Raw genomic sequence first — 21,981 nt, forward strand, 5'->3', positions numbered from 1 at the left:
CTGTTGTAAAAAATACAAAAACTTTACCTCACTAAAAAAGCTTGTAAAGAATAGGAGGCCAATACATCATACATATCGGGTACTGTATAATTTGCTTCGATGTTATTCTCTGTTACTCTTCAAATATATTTTAATCAAGTGTTCTGTTGTGCATGAAGAAATAATACCGATTTAATGTATACAGTGAATATAAATGACATAAAAGTGTCTATGAAATGTTTAAGTGCTAGCTAAAATTTTGAGTTCATATTATATGGTTTTTTTAAAAAATGAAATAGCTTCTTTCTGATTTTAAATATTCTTCATTTTCAACTAGTCATTTACTTCATGCATATGATCTAGATGCTGATAATTGTAGAATACACTTTCATCTGGACTTGTTCAAAATTTGGACACAGCTTTCTTATTATGGAAAAATTTCTTTATGTGAAAGCTCCATCATCAGCCCTCCCTCCCAGAGGTGAGGAATGTACTGAGATTTGTGAAGGCATTGAGCAGTGAAACCCCAGCACAAAGCCTCCTGAACCCAGAGTGTGTACCAATAGGATTACATTTCATCAAATTTATATATTGTTATGCTTTTATCATTATAAAAAGCCAAGTATTTTCAGGGTAATGTGGAGGGGGAAAAGTCAAGCCCCAATTTAGACCTCCCTTCTCAGGGATGGTCTCCAAATTTGGTTCCGTTCAGAAATGACTGCATTACTGAGCACAAAGTGCTAGGATTGCCCCTCAGGTAGAGGAACGCAACTGCCCAGTGGGCTAAATTTTGCCCAGTTAGGAAGATATTTTGTATAGTTAAAGTTTATAACATTTTATTTTGATTATGATGAATTTTTGAAACTATAAAATGGGTACCATAATCACTAAAAAGAAAAAATGTTGACAAGTCTAGGGTATTGGAGAGATTTTGAAAAAGTGCTTCTATTTCTGGTTTTATCACTAACTAGCTATGTGATTTTGAAATTTAACTTCTCTGGATCAGTAAAATCAGGGCAGTCTTATAGGAAATTTAGAATTGATGGGCTCAAAACCTGAAAAATGAAAGAATCCAAATTATTTCACTTTGAAATTATCTAGGTTAAATATTGATAAAACTTAGGCATCACCATGGTGTAAGTACATTAAATATTTTTCAGTTCCAGTAGACATCCTAAAAACCTGAATTGTTTGATCTATTTCATATTTTTCATCTTGATTTTTAAAGCCCTAGAAGTTAATTTTAAGTAACATCAAAAATATGGCCATATTCCTTCATGTTAAAATTCTACTTTGTACATTTCTTTTATAAACAATTACATGTTACTTTGGAATCATTTATTTCTTCCGTGCTTCCTCCATAAAGACTAATAAGTCTTGGATGTAATCTGTAAAGAAAAGAATATATATAATTTATTATTTTATCAACCTGTCATTTTTCACATATATGTATACATACATACAGCTGAGTATGGTACATAATGCCACAAATTGATAACAGACATTCATGACAGGGTTGCACTCTCAAACTGAGAGGGCCTGATGACGCCAGTAATTACTGATGTTACTTTCTCCCTTGACCAATGCTCTTACTGCCTCTGTAAGACAGTCAAGTGTGCCCACAGAACACATTAGTGGGTGCCCTGCACACTTCTACCCATTGAGTCATAATGCCTACCAAGGTTCCTAAACCTGTTTATACCAGTTGCTCAACTAAATAATACGTAAAAGGGTTCTTAAAGTAAGTTTAATTGTGTTCAGCAATTTTCTTTTATCAAATCTTTACAAACTATTATATTAGTAATGGGTGAGAGAAAAAGAGTAAGGGATTAAATTTTAACAATCTACTACTCAGATGGCTTCACTAGGTTTAAGATCTTGATCAGTTTTTAAAAATCCAAAATGGAAAGTATAACATGCATTACCTATAGTGTTTAATTTAGAATGCCAATGTAGAGACACCAAAGAAAATGCCTTAGCTCTATGTAACAGTTGGTGAATAAAGGTAAGTTTATGCTTCCCTGCTTCCCTGATTTTTTTTTTTTTTAAGTTAACAAACTGCCTGCTTTGATAGTTGAGTGAAGAGAGCTTTCATTATATTAATGCTATTAGTTTGGGGTCTACTGATGCACATATGAGGCAATGAAATAACTTGACTTACCTAACATGGACCTCTGATGTAACTTCCATTAAATCACCATCTACATTCCAAGGAAAACTGTTTTCTGAAGCAGTTTCATGAGGTTCTTCCTCCTCCTCTGGACTGTATCTGCTGGAATTATTCCTTGGATGAACTATTACTTCTGCAACAGTGTAAGTCTCAACAAATGGAAAATTGAACTAAATAAAACAAATGCAAATGATCACGATAGTTGCTTTATCTCTAACTGCTACTACAAATCAAAGTCCACTGTGCCCTCTCTCACAAGTAAATATCAACATGCATGCTGACGTTTTTATAGCTTTGAAATTGTGAACAGGGATCCCCAGTTTTTTGGAAGAAGGAATCTTTTTTCTAAAGCTTTCCTGGCAATCTTCTTTTATGACAAATAGTACATATCTATGAGAAATGGCATATAATAATGTAGTTTAATACTGGTCTGTTGATACAGAAGACTCAATCCCTCGACTTGATTATTAGCTTGTCAATTATATTAGCTGATGTAAAACAAACTAATGTAAGTTTCACACTTGGAATTTGATTTGGAAGAACATAGGTCTAAACCTAAAGCCAATCACATGTGACTTTTCATAGGTATTTGCCTGCGTCATCCCCACTTTGAACATAAATTGTAAGATCACTGTGTTTACTTACTGTCCACTCTAGAATGGTACAAGATAACCTTCAAATTGCAATTTTTCTTGTTTGCCTAATGAAACTCTAGTGAAACAACATATTTTCTCTGAAATAATTAAGATAGCCAAATAACTTTAGTGGAAATACAAAATACCCATTTCAGTTTTCATATAGATGGCATGAAATGTAGTCCTAATTATATTATTTATATAATATTTCCTTTCTTCCACATATAAACCTCAATGAAGCATGGTATTTTAAAAGTTGATATAAAACTATTTTTCACCAACATTCTTATTTTAGAAACCAAGGTCCGGCAGCCTTATAATATACCGTGGATTACATGGTGGCATCAGCTGTTCTGATTGACATACAGAGTTAGAGGGCCCCATGCAGGGCTCTGTACAGCTGTTTGACAGTAACTGCATAGACCTCCCACCTCGGGTGTAAAGCCTTGGGTACACACCTCATACTTGTAGAAATTTCTACATAATCATTGATTTTGGAGATTATAGTTTAAATGAGCCATTAATAACTGGCTGTTATGGGTTAAACTGTGTCCATTCCCCAGAAAAGTATGAAGTCCCAACCCCTAGTACCTGTGAATGTCACCTGTTTTATAAGTAGTGTCTTTGCAGATGTAATCAAGTTAAGATGAAGTCATTAGGGTAGGCCTTAATCCAATATGACTGATGTCCTTGTAAGAGAGAAGAATGTTCTTAGAGAGTTAAAGATTGAAGTGTTGCGGCTGCCAGCCAAGAATTGATGGCCCCCACCAGCATGACTGTTATCTTAAAAGTCATCGGTCTTCATGAGCACTTCTCACAAAATGAAGCTCTATCCATCCACTCACTGTATTAACTATGAAGCCACAGGCATTGTTAAATGGGACTTTAGGAAGCCAACAGCTTAGTTTCCTGTGTGAGGGTATGTTTGGGGCAGGGAAAGAGAAGTGAACAGTTACAGTTGTGATACAGAGCAGTGCCACGATGCTGCAAGGAATTCAGTGCGACAAACAAGAGGCAAACATGCTAGGACATTGGGAAAGCTTCCCACTTAAAGTGAGCTTACAAAAACCAAAGGAGCCTTACAGAACACAGAAAAGTTAGCCTGGAGCAGAAGGAAGAGAGTCTAGAGAGGAGAAACATATTTACAAAAGTACAGAGGTATGCCATGGTCAAGCAACTACAAAAATTTTAGCGTGACTGTTATGGGTGGAATTGTGCCCCCTTCCCTCAATTCCTATGTTGAAATCCTAATCCCTGGTACCTCAGGGTGGAGCAGTATTTGGAGATAAGATTTTTAAGGAGGTGATGAACTTAAAATGAAATTGTTAGGGTAGGTCCCAATCCAGTATGATTGGTGTCCCCCTAAGAAGTCTGGACATATGGAAGGACCACTTGTGGATGCAGTGAGAAAGCAGACACATACAAGCCAAAAAGAGAGCCCTCAGAAGAAACCAAACCTACAGACACTTTCTCGGACTTCTAGCCTCCAGCATTGTGGAAAAAGAATGTCTGCTGCTGGCCAGATGCGGTGGTTCCTGCCTGTAATCCCAGCACTCTGGAAGGCCAAGGCAGGAGGATTGCTTGAGCCCAGGAATTTGAGACCAGCCTGAGCAAAATAGTGAGAACCCATCTCTACAAAACACAGAAAAATTAGCTGGGCATAGTGGTACATACCTGTAGTCCTAGCACTCGGGAGGCTGAGGCAAGAGGATCACTCAAGCCCAGGAGTTCGGGGCTGCAGTGAGCTATGATTGCACCACTGCAATCCAGCCTGGGTAACAGAGCAAAACCTTATCTCAAAAAAAAAAGCATATAAGCTATCCATTCTGTGATATTTGTTATGGCAGCCCTAGACAACTAATGACCAAAACACAGGGAATCTAGGGATGGGGGGAGAAGTAAGTCTGCACAATCTAGCCTGAAGAATTCAGCAGGAGAGAAATCCCTCTAAAACAAAACAAAACAAAACAAAAAAACATATGAAAGACCAGACCAGAGAACCTAAAGGCCAGAAGGAATCTACTGTCAGCAAGAAGGGATTAAGGTTTGAGTTAAAGTGAGGGAGAAATTTCAGAGGCAGTTAAGATGAGAACCAAGAGAATAAGGAGATAGACTGGTGGTGAGGAATGAGGGAGAGGGGGCCCCAGGGTAACTCCAGGATGTGTAGAAAGTGGTGCCATTGACTTGGGTAGGAAAACACAGAGCAGTTTGAAGGGAAAAGATAAGGTCAGCTATAGACATGCTGGACTCAAGATGCCTGTGAGTTTTATACCCTTTGTGACACACAAGAAGGCAGAGTGGCCGGCAGCCCAGAAGAGAAGATAGAACCCTTGGGAGTATATGATACTCAGATGGTTCAAACAATGGGGGGCAATGAGATCACCCAGGAGAGGGCATCCTGAGAAGACAAGGGGGCTGCGAACAAGCCCCAGGGGAAATGCTAACATTTAAGGGTTTCAAACTCCTTAAATTGGTCAAAGTGAAGGAGAAACGTATGGACAGTGAAAGGAAGGCCAGCAATAGGACGGAGTTGCCGGGACTTGGAAGGGCAGTTTTTACCATCTATTTTACACAGAGTTGGAGGAGGCAACAGGAGCCACCTGGCAAATGGTGATTTTTCATCTATTCTACAACTGTGAAAATATATTAACATTCACTTGTTCAACCTGGTTCAGAGAACTAGGGGTTGCTCTCCTTAAAATATCATATTTTCCTTCCTAAATACCAGCACTACTAGCAATACACAGTAAATTATATAATCTTACATTTATGTGATATTCATAATCTTACATTATCTACATAAATTTACATTTTTAAAAAGTCACCATAAAGGAAAGAGACTAAATACAAACACATACCCACAAGTATGTGTGTGTGTATATTTTGATAATTTTAAACAAGTCAAATTAACATTGCTTGAAAGCAGTCACCTTGGGAATCAATCTAATTATTCTCATTATATACCAGTATGCAAAACATTTTAGACTTTTTGTTTTTGCAAAAAATCACAGAATAGCATGGACTTTAACTTTTGAAAATAGATAATCAGTTAAGTCTAATGAAACACACAGGCAATAGTTTTTTACATTAAAAGCAAGATATGACTGGTAGAGTATATGGGAAAAATAGGCTAAAATAGATCTCACATAATATCTCACTTAGAAAATATTTTCCTAAGACAGAATTATTTTCATTATATTCTGTATGTTATTATGTTTCCAGTAAGCATTGCTTTGAAAATCAGAAGAAAGCTATTTTCATAAAAAAAAAATCTACAAAAACTTGCCCCTTAGGCAAGAGACCTTCCTTAAACAATTTGTGCAATAGATGTCTCCCTAAAATAAATATAGTGCTTCTCAGGGATATACTAATAGGTTAATACTCATTTAAGTTCTCAAATAGGATTTAATAGAAATGGATTAGGAAAAATTTATTCCAAGGTAATGATACCGATTATCTCCAGGAACATGGAATTTCAGGTGCTTTAAATAGTTTTGTTTCTATTTTGACTTAAAAAGAACAATGAACATGTACTGCTTTTAGATTAAGAAAAATAATAAAGTTGGTTTTAATATTTAAAAGTCTAGTAAGATATGGAACGGCATACATTACTTTGAAAAAAAAATCAATAAATCTTTAGATTTCCCCAAAACACACATACATAAAGTTGTTACTTAGGCTCACAATGCACATTATATTAATGTATGCTCATCTACTTTGTCTCTTTAGAGGTTTACATCTAAGGAAAGTAGGACTATATCTAATTTTTATGATTTAATTTCCCAAACGGTCCAGTTAGTTGCTCAATAAGTGTTGATCAAATAATGTACTAGGCAGAAAAGAACTCAAACTTCATGCAGATGGCCTAAGAAAGTTTGAAATTATAGTGAGACCAAAACTGAGAGCCTTGCAATGGCTAAGGCATGTAAGCAAGATTCAGCTGCTAGGCATTGGCTGGATTTACTTTCCTCCTCCCCCTCCTCCTCCCCCTCTTCCTCCCATCTGTTCTCTCCCAACTCCATGCAAGCATTATTTTATATTTTTAAGAATGTGTGCAACTATAGAATTTTACACTCATACTTATGTACTTTAAAAACTCACAGTTTCAGAAATTCACATAAATCCAGGATCAGTTTCCTAATAACTGGGTCAAAGTATCTGCCAAAATAATATGGCTTTTGGTAGGTAGTGTTCCTCCTTAAAGCAAATCACAAGCAGAAATATGTATCTCCACATTGTACTTTTGAATAAAATGTCTGTATAAAAATGGTATGTTTTTAAATATTTATCCACAAATCTATTTCAAACAGAAAGCACAGGCATATCTGCAAAAAAATTTCAGGAAAATCTAAAGATCAGAACTTTAGAGAGTCAGCTGCTATATTATCAAGAAGAGTAAAATCTCAGATTTCACTACTTTTCATTCTGAACAACCACCTGAGTATGTGATTTCATCCTTAATTTAATTCACATTGCAATATAACAACACATTTTTATTTTATCTTTGTCCAAATACATATTTATATACATACATATATATAAAACTACTAACTCATAGCTCAAAAAAGGCCAATCTATATTAATACTGGTGGATGCTTTTCAAAATTTGAATGAAATAGATTGGAAAAAAATATTAATGTATTCAGAGGAAAATAAAACCTTCTTATGAGGCAGGATTTGATGTCAACTCTTGCAACATCTCTCTTCATGATTAATAGCTTTGCAAATAAGTAACAAAAATAATTTACCATACCTGATTTTTCACACTGGCATATCTTTTCAGGTGTTTTATAAATTCTGGCCGAGAAGTGTTTCGTGCAATTATAAGAGCCATGCTTCCATTATTTAATCTGGAATTAAATATTTGTATTAGACATCAAGAAGTTTATTAAGAGATTACATCAAAAATTTTTCCACATTGTTCCTTATAACAAATATACTGTTTACTAGAAGTATTGTCCAAGAAACATAAATTATCACCATGTTAAATTTAACTAAAATTTTTATACCATATCTTACTGTGTTATTTTTTAAATGATGCAGCCTTCCAAATTAGTTTTATTAAATTATTGGCTTCCTTTTCAACAAGATATTATAGGGCTATTTACAAAACAAACCATTATGCATCCTATACACAATATCAAGACATAATTTAAAATCCAGTATAATTAGGAATTATAAATGTGAAACTTTCTTAAAGTTGTATTATAAAATAGTATGTACAAATAGTATAACAAATAGGTCAACATTTTCTAAAATCTAATGTGTGGTTTAAATAGTTATTTATGGGCAGAAGGTCTAGGTGACATAGGAAATGAAATAAATCAAAGTGGCCCTTGGATGGATGAAATGGAATGAACAAATGCCACACACGTTCGGTTAGATGACTGAGCATTTTAATATTGCATAACTGTACCACCCAATATAAGAGACTGAAAATAGAGAGGTACCAAAACATCCACTCATAAATGCATCAAGCCATAGGAGGCAGTTTGCAAAAATACATACAAATGACTTCCAGGTTGATTTCAATGCAAACCTGAGGTTAATCCAAGAATAACAATGACACAAAACAGGTCTCTTGAACTCTTATGGAAGCTCAGGTTAGAGCTGTAAGGGACCTTAGAGATTATTTCATCATTCACTCATTTCATGTAGAAGGAAAGGACAACCAAGTTCAAGTGATTTGTTCAAAGGCACACAGAGAAAACAGTCATCATCTGCACTTGAGCTCTTAACTTCCAAGGCCTAGTAGTACCCCTTCTGTCCAGTATGCCTCCTCTTCGCAATTGAAAATTAACAGCACCAAAACATTCAGGATAGTGTTATCATGCATCTTTTATTTTTAAAAATTGTATAATTTTATAAACATGAAAAGCATGACTCTGTGCCTGCTTTCCAATATTTACTAGCAATTTTAACACACCTTATGTGCCTGGCACTGCTCTAAATGTTTCACAAAATTGAAACATTTAATCTTAGAATAGAAGAATATTAGTCCATATCAGTGATTTGCACTGAAGTATTTTGAAGTAAATTACTCTTTATGGTGGGAAAAAAAAGGCTGAAAGTGCAATCTCCTATTCAATTATCCTGAATCATTCAGAAGCTACATCTCTGAAAAATCTCTGCTCAACTGAGCTTAGTCCAAAGGCCTTTGCAGAAGAGATGGTATGTTTTGATTATAATCCACAGAAGACATCTCTCATTAGCTTTCTGTGAAAAATGTATCAATACTGATTATACCTGAAGAGTCAGCAGTGGAATTCCAGGCAAGCTGAACACTGATGGAGCGACTTTGAAGGAGCTATGACTCAATGGCTCCCAGAAGGACAGGGCTACCTCCCATGAAGGTTTTTGAACAACCAGGGTTAGAAAAACATTGCCTCGAGTCCTGCCTACCTGCTCCTTGGTCAGCTAGCCACATCTTCACGTTCAGTGGGGGAAACTACATTGGGGAAGCACACAGCTACCTACGGTTTCTGAGGGTGTGGAGGGGAAACAACCAAACTCAATTTCTAAATCACACGACCTTCAAAATAACTCCTTTCACGTTTCAGCACTGGACGTAATTAATGAGGACACTGCCGTCTGGGCTTTTAATATCAAAGTTTGTAGTTTCTCTCTTCTCCCCCCTAACTTTGGATGTTCCTGTTTATTACCTTTATATCAATTGCAAAGGAAGAAATTAAAAATCAATCCTTGATTCTGGTTGTTAATCACTCTGATTAAGTATTTTGCAGGGAAGTTGAAATTAATCATTAAAATGTTATAAATTGCCAAAGTACATGAGTCATTCTTTTATTCCACTTCTAGTGAAAATCTAGAGTTGACTATATTTCACTACATTCATGACCCTTTTTTCACTGCTCTACGGGATTGGATTTAGTAGAGAAATATTTTCAGACCCACAATGGACAGCTGCTTAAAAAGAATGTGCAAGAGAAGGAATGTCTATGTCCTGTGGATAAAATTATATATAAAGTGTCTCATGACTTACTCAACTGAAAATGTGGGCAGTAGATTCATAAGCACCACTATTCACGTTAAATAAAACTGAAATGTTTTCTTTGACTATAGGTATCAAATATACACACATGCCTACTTTTCATGCTAAGGATATTTATGTTTGCATTAAAGTGGGAAAGCAAAGACTTTCACAAGAAATATGCGAATTTAATATAATGTTCCCAACAACTAAATAAATAAAGCATAAAATAACAAACTTATGTCAATACAGCCTAGGGAGTATTACTTTAGCCTCAGTGATATTAAAACGTCAGTGATTGATAATTTTTCTAGTTCAGCAGTTCTCAACCTACTATGATGATAAATCCATTAGAATCTCCAATATTATAGAATGAGGAACTATCTCCTAGTAAGTTTCTAGCTAGACAAGAGTTACTTGGGTATTTTGAAAAAAAAAATTGGTTTATAAAAATGTATTAATGATACAATAAAAACGCTTACTAACCTGGTATTAGGTGCCAAGCCTCTAGGTGCCACTGAACACAGGCAAGGAATTGCCATAATGCTGACATTCAAGAACTGACCCTGGATCATTTGCCATTGATCATTACAGTCTAAAGGTAACGGAAGTGATTAGTTACTTTCCCTCACCAGAGCAAATGTCAACAGAGCCTGGCTCGGTTCTCAAGGAGATGCTTTTGGACTCACCAGATTTGGGAGATCCCTGTGCCCTCCTAAAAACAAGAAAACAAGAAACAAAAACAGGTCGCACAAAAAAGTAGCATCTATTAAATATGAGAAAATTAGACAATTCATCATTACATACATTAAATATTTTCTTAAATTAATTGGATAGTAAATAAAAATATGTGAACAATTTTGTTACTGCCAACATTATAATGTGTTGATTATTTAAAGGTAAAATAGAAGCTGGGTGAGGTGGCATGCACCTGTAGTTCCAGCTACTTGGTAGGCTGAGGTAGGATCCCTTGATTCCAGGAGTTTGAGACCAGCCTGGACAACATAGCAAGACCCTGTCTCTTAAAAAAAGGAAAAATGATATTATAAGGAACAATGATTTTCTATATTTTTAAAAGACTAGAGCTGAATGAATCAGTAAAATGTGGTATATGTATACCATGGAGTACTACTCAGCCACAAAAAAACAATGGTGGTCTAACACCTCTTGTATTATCCCGGATAGAACTGGAGCCCATTCTACTAAGTGAAGTATCACAAGAATGGAAAAACAAGCACATTTCTCACCATCAAATTGGTATTAATTGATCAACACTAATGTGCACATATAGTAGTAATATTCATCGGGTGTCAGGCAGGTGGGAGCAGGGAGGCGGGGATGGATATATTCAAATCAAATGGGTGCGGTGCACACTGTCTAGGGGATGGACATGCTTGAAGTTCTGACTCGGGTGAGGCAAAGGCAATGTATGTAACCTAAACATTTGTACCCCCATAATATGCTGAAATTTAAAAAAATTGTATTCCACATGACTAAAATTCTCATGAGGGATAAAAACTGTGGGTTTTGTTTGGTTTTTGACTCATTGCTGTATCTAAAATGCCTGGCATATACTAGGCACTCAAACAGCTACTGAATGAATAAATGAATGGTTGTTTCTAAAGACGGAAGCCAAATTACATGCTTAGTAGGAACTGTAGGAGTCCATGATTCTAATATTCTTTACTAATATGTAAGAAAAATAACCAAAGATCACAATTTTGATAAATTGTTTATATCAAAATGTTTTATACTTTAAAGAAAGATACAGATATCTGTATTACCTTGAACTTTTACTCACCTCTCTTGTACATCCTCAGAGCTCTTAAATGGTAAAAATGATATTTCACAGTCTTCTGGCCTGAAATATAGTGAAACTGGTTATTAATAGTCATTGACCCTAGCATACAAAATGTTTGGTTTAAGAAAAATACTTACTTAAGTTTTGCCAGTGCCTTCATCACAGCAAAATCTCTCCGATGGCTAGGGGACATCCATCGACATTTTTCTGCAAGAGCCAAAGTTCTTCCACCAAAGCCAAACATGGCAGAGAACCCAAAGCGAAGAAGCTTGTTAGTGGTGCTAAAGGTGCAGACATCGACCAGTTGTATGTGCCCTTGAATATCATATTAAATATTAGTCAATCACTGAGCGCAGTAGGGCTAGTTGTCACAACAGCAAACATAAAAGAGCTTATTTACTTATAGGAGAATCTCAAGGTACTGTATACCACAATGAATGTCCTCACTTTCTCTTCAGCTCTCTATACCTGTAACCACTGCGACTGCCATTTGTTACTTGTTCAGGTACCAAGTGAAGAAACACAAAACAGTACATTTTGCAGCTTATTGCTATTTCATATGAAACATGGTTAAGGAAGTGAAGTTGATGTACAAAGTAAACTCAGATTTAACAATAGTTCTGTATTGGAATTATCTGAGCTTATCTGCTTTCTATCGATTGGGATAATAAAACGCCTATAAACATGTACTTGCTGAGATTTTTTTCTCGTATTTTTTTCTTTTAATAACATAATCCTCATCATAGAGTCTTGGTACAGTCAAACATCAGTGTTAGATATACTTAAATAGTATGCATGGATTTTCTTCATCTGGTTGTAAAATTATGATTTTGAGCACCATTTCAATATTTTCTTCTATCAAGATTATGGTAAAACTTCATTCACTGCTCTCTACAAAGTATTTTAAGATAGGCAGTCCAAATAGTGAAGATTTGCCTAATTGACTTTTGTCTTTCATCAAACATTTCTCTGCTTTGAGAGTCAGAGAACCTGCCTTTCCTTAAACAAATCTGATGGAAATAAAATAGCCTTCCTTGTATAAATAGAAACTTCATTATAAAACAAACTTCTTCAGAAGAATTCTTACCCATTATTATGTGCAAAGTTGCAGTTACCACGTGAGAGATTCCATGAAGAGAATGTGCCAATACATTGGTAGATCCTGGCAAGACAATTTTAAAATATGCACTATCAGTACAGCATATGTTTTAAATTAACACTTGTTCTTACTTTATATAGATGTCACTATGTATGTGCAGATGAAAAATAAAGTTTATAAAGTCAGAAAAGTTGATGAAAATATGAATTGAAGTTTAAGTTTTCATTCATAGCATAGATGCACATATGTTTGCAGAATTATTTGTTGAATCTTTAAATGACTTAAAAATTTAAAAATAGTTTATAGTATCTGCTTACAGCTTTTTTGATCATAAATGTCTACTTCCCACACCCAAAATGCTAACTCTATCAAAGCCTACTCCATCCACCTTTAATGAATGGGCTTTTCACTTCTACATGAATATGAGCACCAACAGCAGAAGGGGGGCTCCAGAGAGCAGAGACAAATGCATAATTAAAGAAAAATCCAAATAACAACTATGAAAAAATGGAAAATCGCTATAAAGTCCAAAAGGCATTATAATAAACTTAATAAATCTTAGAGATAAGCTCTCACCCAAATGGGAATCCTCTCTATTATCTGACAATTGGTCTCCTAGAAGAAAATGTTTAATTCTATGGTATTTCCATGTATAAAGATTTATACTTGAGATATTATGATTTCTGATTTTCATGGTCATTGGGATAATTTAAGACCCACATGGCTTTTTCCCACCAGCCTACAGAGGGAAAGAGCTTCCCGAGTCAGGCCCCTATAATGTTTATGTGTGACTGAAATTGAGGATACAGGCCTGCTTCAGAAAGGAAAAATACTGGCTTGTCCCTCTCATTCCCAGGAGGTTAAAGAGGGTTTAAAATTATTAAAAGCGAATAAAGCTACAATTTTTCTTCAATTAAAGAATATGGGAAAGAAGTCCCATAATAGGTGAGAGCTGTGAAAGCATGGATGTGGTGTGTGCCAGTTATCGAGGTAAAGGCCAGGCTCTGGATTTCATTAATCAGAAGCATTCCTACATGGTCATACATAATCACTCATGCTACTCTGGGTGTGTTCTATGTGCTGGGGTTGTTCAGTTGGAGAAGCTGAGGCAGCTCAGCCATTATCAACCAAGATGTCATTAAAATCATAACTATTAGTCACATATCTAAGTATTATTTAATAAATAATTATTTAGAAGCATATTTAATTATTATTAATAATAAACATAATAAGCCAGAGCTCTAGTAATTACAATGCAAAGAAAAGTAAAGTTCACCTTAACCAAGTGGAAAACTGCTTCCAAATGATCTGTCTGAAGGCAAGTTATGCTCTGACGCTTCTTGCTCAGAGTATGGCCCCCAGTCAAGCAGGAATGGCAACACTTGAGTGCTTATTAAAATGGTGACTCTCATGAGTTGAGGAACATCGTCTTGTTCCTTAATAATACAAGGATGCCCGCCCTTACCACTGCCATTTAAAATAGTACTAGAAGTTCTAGCCAAAGAAATTAGGCAAGAAATAAAAGCCATCCAAATTGTAAAGGAGGAAGTTAAATTGTTCCTGTTTGCAGACAACATGATCCTTATTTATACAGAACATTCTAAAAACTCCACCAAAAACCTGTTGGAACTAATAAACAAATTCAGTAAAGTTGCTAGATACAAAACCAACAATGCAAAAATCAGTAGCACTTCTATACAATTACAACAAAGTACCTGAAAAAGAATTAAGAAAATAATCCCATTTACAATAGCAATGAAAAAAATAAAATATTTAAAAATAAAGTTAACACATTGACTGCCATGTGAGTTATATTTAACTCAGGCTAGTTTTAAACCCCGGGGCCATGTGAAGCAAAACCCTGCAGTTGGTTCATGAAAATCTTACTTGTTGATGTTCTTACTGTTATAATTAATATTGACAATTTAAATCTAACAATGTGGATTGCAATGCATATAACTCACACACAGAAAACAAACAAAATTTTGTTTTAATGAAACACCACAGCCCCAGGGAGATTTTTTTTCTTTTTCTAGTGTGGCAGTCAATGTGTTAACCAAGGATATGAAAGACCTGTACACTGAAAATTATAAAACATTGATGAAAGAAATTGAAGAAACAAATGGAAGGATATACTGTGTTCATGGATTGGGAGAATTAATATTGTTAAAACGTCCATGCTACCCAAAGTAATCACAAATGCAATTCCTATCAAAATTCCAATGGCATTTTTCACAGAAATAGAAAAAAACACATAAAATTTCTGTGGAGCCATAAGACCCCAAGTAGCCAAAGCAATCTTAAGCAAAATAAGCAAAGCTGGCAGAATCATAATACCTGACCTCAAAATCTACAAAGCTGCAGCAATCAAAACAGCATGGTGCTGGCATAAAAACAGATACATAGATCACTAGTAGAGAATAAAGAGCCTAGAAATAAACCCAAGTAATTATGGTCAGCTGATTTTTCAACAAAGGTGCCAAGAAAACACAATGAGGAAATGACAGTCTCTTTAATAAATGGTATTGGGAGAACTGGATATTCACATGCAGAAGAATGAAATTAGACCTTCATCTCACATCATACACAAAAATCAACTCAAAATGGATTATTCTTAAATGTAAAACCCGAAACCATCAATGTACTACAAGAAATCATAGTGGAAAAGTTTTGTGCCATTGGTCTAGATAGTTTTTAGATTTGACCCCAAAAGCATAGGCAATAAAAACAAAATAGATACCTTATTTTATAGATACTAAGTATCTATAAAATCAAACCAAAAAGCTTCTGCACAGCAAACAATGAACAAAGAGACAACCTATGGAATGGGAGAAAATATTTGCAAACCACATATCAGATAAGAAGTTGATATACAAAATATACAAGGAGCTCAAATAACTAAATAGCAAGAAAACAAATAACTTGATTTTAAAATGGGCAAAGTACCTGAACAGACTCTTCTCCAGAGAAGACATACTGTGGCCAAAAGGTAAGTGAAAAAATGTTCAACATCAGTAATCATCAGGCAAATGCAAATTAAAACCTCAATGAGATAGTACCTCACACCTGAACGGCTACTATCAAAAAAATTAAAGATAAGTGTTGGTGGGGATGTAGGGGGGAAAAAGAACCCTTGCATACTATTGGTGCAAATGTAAATTAGTACAGCCATTATAGAAAACAGTAGGGATGTTTCTCGAACAATTAAAAATAGAACTACCATATGCTCCAGCCATCCCACTACTGGATATAAATCCAAAGGAAATGAAATCAGTATGCTGAAGAGATATCTGTACTCCCATGTTCATTGCAGCATTGACCACAATAGCCAAGATATAGAGTCTAAGTGTTCATCAACAGATGAATAGATAAAGAAAATATGTTACATGTTAAATATCCCTTATATAAAATGCTTGGGACCAAAAGTGTCCTAGATTTCAAATGTTTTCAGATTTTGGAATATTTCCACATACATAATGAGATATCTTGGGCATGCGACCCAAGTCTAAACATAAAATCATTTGTTTCATATACAACTTATACACATAGCTGGAAGATAATTTCGTATGACATTTTTAATAACTTTTTGCATGAAAAAGTTTTGACTGAACTTTGACTGTGACCCATCACATGAGGTCAGATGTAAAAATTTCCAGTTGTAGCATCATGTCTGTGCTTTAAAATATTCAGATTTTGGAGCATTTCGGATTTTAGATTTTCAGATTAGGGATGCTCAGCCTGTATGTACACACGGAATTACTATTCAGCTTTAAAAAAGAATGAAATCCTGTCATTTGTGACAACATGGATGAACCTGGAGGACATCGTGCTAAGTGAAATAAGCCAGGCACTGAAAGACAAACACCACATGATCTCACTTATATGTAGAATCTAAAAAAGTTAAACTCCTAGAAACGGAGTAGAATGGTGGTTACCAGGAACTGGGGGATGAGGAGAATTGGAGAAATCTTGGTCAAAGGATGTAAAATTTCAGTTAGGAGGAATCAGTTCAAGAGATCTATTATATGACATGGTGACTATAGTTAATATTAATTACAATGTATTATGTATTTGAAAATTGGTAACAGAGTAGATTTTGTGTAGTGTTCTCACCATAAAATATGAGTATTATGTCAATTATGTACATATGTTGAGCTTAATTTAGCCATTTCACAATGTATATATGTTTCAAGACATATTGTACATGATATGTATAATTTTGTCAATTTTAAAATAAATAAGGGATATTAAAACAGTAATTAGTGAAAATTAAAATTTTTAAAAACATTGGCTCTCAGGTCCCATTCCAGACATGGTACATCGGAGTCTGCAGTTTATAAAAGGTCCCCAGGTGGCTGGGCGATGCACAGTGACTTGGTGAGACACTACTCTGGAATATATAGGCCATTGGTTAGCAGCAGCATCATTACCTGGAGCCTTATTAAAAATTCAAATTTCTGGGTTGTACCTCCAAGTCATGGAATCATAATGTGTATGTGTGGAGGGAAGACTCAGGCGTCTGTGTTTTAGCAAGTTCTCAAGGTGAGTCGTAGGGGATCCTAAGATTCGAGAACAAGTAGTGGTAGCATAGAAACCTGTTACTGGGTGGATCTTTACCCAGGCCTTTCCAGTGATCTTTGGCCATCCAATTGCTAATTAATCTGGAATGGGTGGAGGAGAAAAGAGGAAACAAATAAATCCATTTTGCTTCCCAATCAGATTTATGGTAAAGGTTTTGGAAGAGGCCACATAATTAGAGTGAGATATTTAGGATTATCGATGGATTACAGTACTCCATGAAACACATTTCCTCTATTACCCTGGTTAATTAGGAGTAGACCATAAAAGCATTCCTCTAGATAGGCTATTAAAACACATAATGTTATGTTGTCACGTGCAATAGGAAAGGACACATATCATGACTCAAGAAAATAAAGACTGTTTATTCCCTGCGATTTATAGTATCCTGAGTGTGCCCAAGTACAAATTCTTTTAGAATGCTAAGGATGGCTTTTTTTTTATTTTTATGTCCTCTCCAGCTTTGCAACTTTGCGACTTTTCTTTAATTCTGTAGAATGTGGCAGTGTTAACAGGCATGACCAAAAGTCAGAAAATTATTTTAGTCATTGTCTATTGAATGTATGTCTTACTCCTTAAATGTGGTTTTTCACATTGTAAAAAAAAAAGTTGGAAAGTGTAGGTAAAACTGTAAAACAATAAATTGTTCTATATTTTGTTTGGATAATCTGGAAGATGGATCACATTTTGTTTCAGGAAATTGTACTCTATTTGAAAAGACATCTACATGCCAAAAGAACATGCTGCTCATATAAATAACAATGGTGTAATTTTAACGTTCTCACAAAAGCTATAAATGTTCTACCTCAAGGTAAACATTTTAATTAGCCTGAAAAGTTATTTTTCTGAACACAACCAGCAACTTTGCCCACCACTCCCTCCACAGAACTGCTGAAATGTTCCAAGTACAAAAAAGTAAGGCCAGAAGTAGCAGCTCACGCAAAGCATCACTGATGAAATACCAAGTAAGGGGGAAAAAAAAAAAAAAAGAAAAGAAAAAAAAATTGTCCTTGGAAGTGCAAGCACTTCTGCAGAACAATTAACTTAATTAACCAGACGCCATGAATATTCATAAGGCTGTTAATGTCTCCCACATCCAAACAGATAAATGTGATGTAATGACTTCCTAGTCAAGCATATCTAAAATTCTCATGAAAACGGCACCTACACTTTGGTTCTTTGCCTGAAATATCATAGAAATTAACAGTCCCTCGGCAATATTTTATTCTTCTCAAATTAATTGGAAAGCATGAATTTATTTATTCAAACTCTATAGGAATATATGGTTCACAGCCATCAGTATGTGGACTGAGCCTTGTTTTACAACAACTGGATTGCTTTTTTATTTTTATGTCCTCTCAGGCTTTTTCTCTATCCATCCCCCCACTTTTAATCGGAATCTCTCTGTATAGTTCCTTAGCACCAGTTTCCATAGCAACAAACATCATTCCTAATGGCCAGCAGTTCAAATACAGGCTTCCCCACATCTGATCCATTTGAGTCTGACCGTAATTCAGCGGCTTCATCTGTTGGCTCAGTGGAGTAATTTCCTAAACACTCTCCCTCTGGATGTCTCTCTCCAGGAGGCAAATGGCTTCAAAGGCAGACTGTCTCATGTTCAGCTTGGAAACTTCCTGCCTAGCTCTTGTTCCCATTCTCTATCAAAAGCCCTGACTAGGCATAGAGTCCTCATATTAAACACATCCCACACATGACTCTCTCCTCCTATTAGATGGAATTAGAAAGCTGGAACTCCTTTACAATGACTAGAGTTTTAGCAGCATACTGTGTCTTCAAAACAAAGTGTTAAAATGGCATTTCTACAAATATCCATGGAATACACAGAATACTTACAAAATCACAAATATGCTTACAAATTATAGCAGTGATAAAATGCATTGAAATTCCTTTATAAAATCTGAGTTTCAGATGAAAAACATAAGCATAACCACTAGATTTTGTTGCCAACTACCCACTTTGTGTCAAGTGCATATCTGTGGGGACATCTATCTTTCCACTTCTGATGCATAGCAGTTAATGAATGACCTCAGGATTTTAAGTACTAATGAAGAGAAACAGTTACCTAAGCACGCACACTTTGCATGGAGGGAAATCTTGGAAAGGTTCCACCATCATAGTCAGAACTACTAAATTGACACCAAAAAGTCAAAAAATAAAATGACATGTAAAGATGGCCCCAATTGCATCTTTTTTTCTCTTTCAGTCAAGGTTATTTTGTTGTCTTCTACTTAGAAACCATTATAGGTTTTTCTATATCTACTTTACAAGTTTAAGGATATATCCAAACATCTTTCTCCTTTTAAATTCTTGCTTTTCTTAAAGACTTTATACTATATAAAAGGGCGTTTGAATATCTTGTTTTTTTTTTCAATTTAACAATACTAAATATACTAAGATCCATACTACATGAATGTGATTATCAAATAGACATTGAATTTTATGACCATGTGCATTATTTTCTATTCTCACAGGAGAAAATAAATTTTCTGTTTTTAAGCCTTAATGTGTGATGTTTTTTAAATGAAAAAAATAATGAATCTTCTTCACTATCATTGGTTGAAATAATACTATGGGATAAGTGAGTATATAACATAATCAACTTGTGAAAGATGTTTTCCTCTTTTCTGGACCAAAGTGTTGCTCTAACCATTCTCCCTGGCTCTGACCTCTGCTTTCTCGTACCCTCTTCACCTAATCATTCTGCACCATGCTGCAAAATGAATCCTCTTAGAACAAACTCCGATCTGTTCACTCCCTGGCTCTGAAACACCCCATATTCCCTACTGCTTATCAAATGCAGTTCAGACCCCTTACTGTGGCCTCAGAGGCCTCCATGGTTGGACCTGTTTTGACACCATTATCTCCCATGGAATGGCCTGTTTTCTATTCCTCAAACACTCCTGGGTTTTGCCTTTGCTTTTATTATTTTCGCTGCCAAGAAAGTAACTCATTCTCATCTTTTCAGGTCAGATCCTACCCATTTTAAGGCCTAATCCAAGTGTCATTTACTATATGAAGTCTGCCTTACATTCATTCACTTAATAAGGGCCTCTGAAAACACACTGTGTCAAATTTTATTCTAGGTGCTGAAGAAATGTCAGCAGATGAAAAAATAAAAAGTCTTGCCCTTAAGGAGCTTTCCCTCCAACACTCTGATCTTCCTTCCAGTCAGAAGGAATTCTTTTGGCCTTTTCAAGGTTATCTATTTATACTTCAGTTATGCGAGTTACGGTGTTTTACCTCGTGTGGAATTGTAAGCAGTTTGACTGGAGCGGCCTTGTCTTGAAACTTCCTATCTGGTACTGTGTGACCATTAGACATGCTTATGGGAAGGTAGAATATTAATCATCCTATCTATTAACTACATACTAAACCCTTTGCACATGCCATCTAATTTAATACTACAATAACCTTGTCATGAAGTGAATAGCATATGTGTTATCACTACTTTATACGTTAGAAAAATAAGGCCCAACAAAGTTAATAAGGCCCAGCAAAGTCTCACATTTGCTAGCAGGATGCCAGAAGTTTGGATCTTTCAGACTTAAAGTCTGTACATTTAACTCTGTCTAGGTTAGAAAGTAAGAAAGGAAAAGATGGAGGAGGATCAAATTAAGGAATCTGTGGCCACTCCCTTGCCTGCTGGTATTAAGCCAAGTGGCAGCTGTGCTCTGACAGGAGTTAGGATTCCATCTGTTTCCATTCCAGCATTCTTCTGGGCTCTAAGAAGCAAAGCATGGGCTACTTCACTAGCAGATCCATCTCCACCAACACAGACAACACTGGGGAAAAAATTAAGCAAAAGATGCACAATTTCAGAATGACTGGTAATACTTCATGAAATCTAGACTTCGAAATAGTTTACTAATCTCATCTCGTCTACATGCATGACTACTCACTCACATGCAGCTTCAAACATGCTAGTATGTGTCACACGCACCTTCAAGCATGCTAGTATGTGTCAATGGATAAGATTACACGAGCATTGCACAGGTAAAGTTTACTTAACAAATTTGATACCTAGATACTTCGCAACAGACAAAATATAGAGTTGAGAGGCATTAAAACATTTGAACATGTTAACTCATATCAGACCTGCATTTTGGTTAATATCCAAAAGCATATCCTTCTCATTTTGTTTATGTTAATAATACTGTCATATGCAATCCATTTAACTAATGCCAACCGAAGTCATAAAATCCTGCTAAGTTTCAATAAAGCTCTGAAAAAATAGCAATAAAAATCACGTAAAACAGGAAGCTTTCATTTAAGGAACTGCTAATCATCATTAGTATAGGAAAATACAGTAATTGCATCACCTTAATATTGCTGCTATATGGCGCTTCTAAATTTAGTTTTTCTACCCTTTGATCCTAGACAGTACTGCTAATATTTTTATATGACCTCATGATAAGTAGACTATGGGCGGGGGGATCCACAAAAGTAATACATAAGGTATCAGAAATGTTTTTGTAATCATTTGTATTTTAAAAATGCAGAATTATCTTAAGCATCAAAATGACATCAATTTACTGAAGAGGAGGATGATTTTGCATTATTGAAAGCAGGTGTCACAACTCAAAGCCTACAAGGGCCCAGCAGGAATGGAAGAACACGCTTAGTCTAAAGGGCCAGCAGCTTCTCAGCTACGGCCCACTCACATCATGTGGGAGGCCTAGCAGATCTGGACCTGATTTTTCAAGAGAAGTA

General features: G+C 35.5%; 1 protein-coding gene across 5 annotated transcripts in view; it reads right to left on the reverse strand.

The window, feature by feature from the left end:
• Nucleotides 1-1,235: 1,235 nt before the first annotated feature.
• Nucleotides 1,236-21,981, reverse strand: part of CERKL (ceramide kinase-like) — a 106,248-nt gene continuing 85,502 nt past the window's right edge. For 3 of the 5 annotated variants that reach the window (XM_012651148.1, XM_012651146.1, XM_012651145.1), the window contains 9 exons: nucleotides 20,911-21,053; nucleotides 12,661-12,735; nucleotides 11,711-11,888; nucleotides 11,574-11,633; nucleotides 10,462-10,487; nucleotides 10,259-10,367; nucleotides 7,538-7,634; nucleotides 2,141-2,319; nucleotides 1,236-1,367 (listed from right to left, as the gene is read on the reverse strand). In XM_012651148.1, the coding sequence (XP_012506602.1) occupies nucleotides 1,286-1,367; nucleotides 2,141-2,319; nucleotides 7,538-7,634; nucleotides 10,259-10,367; nucleotides 10,462-10,487; nucleotides 11,574-11,633; nucleotides 11,711-11,888; nucleotides 12,661-12,735; nucleotides 20,911-21,053 (949 nt within the window). In that variant the 3' untranslated portion in view covers nucleotides 1,236-1,285. The remainder of the gene's footprint in view (nucleotides 1,368-2,140; nucleotides 2,320-7,537; nucleotides 7,635-10,258; nucleotides 10,368-10,461; nucleotides 10,488-11,573; nucleotides 11,634-11,710; nucleotides 11,889-12,660; nucleotides 12,736-20,910; nucleotides 21,054-21,981) is intronic. The other 2 variants (XM_012651150.1, XM_012651149.1) reach the window with 1 other exon arrangement.

Source organism: Propithecus coquereli, unplaced genomic scaffold (assembly GCF_000956105.1).
Source record: "Propithecus coquereli isolate 6110/MARCELLA unplaced genomic scaffold, Pcoq_1.0 Scaffold35, whole genome shotgun sequence".
NCBI classification, from domain to species: domain Eukaryota; kingdom Metazoa; phylum Chordata; class Mammalia; order Primates; family Indriidae; genus Propithecus; species Propithecus coquereli.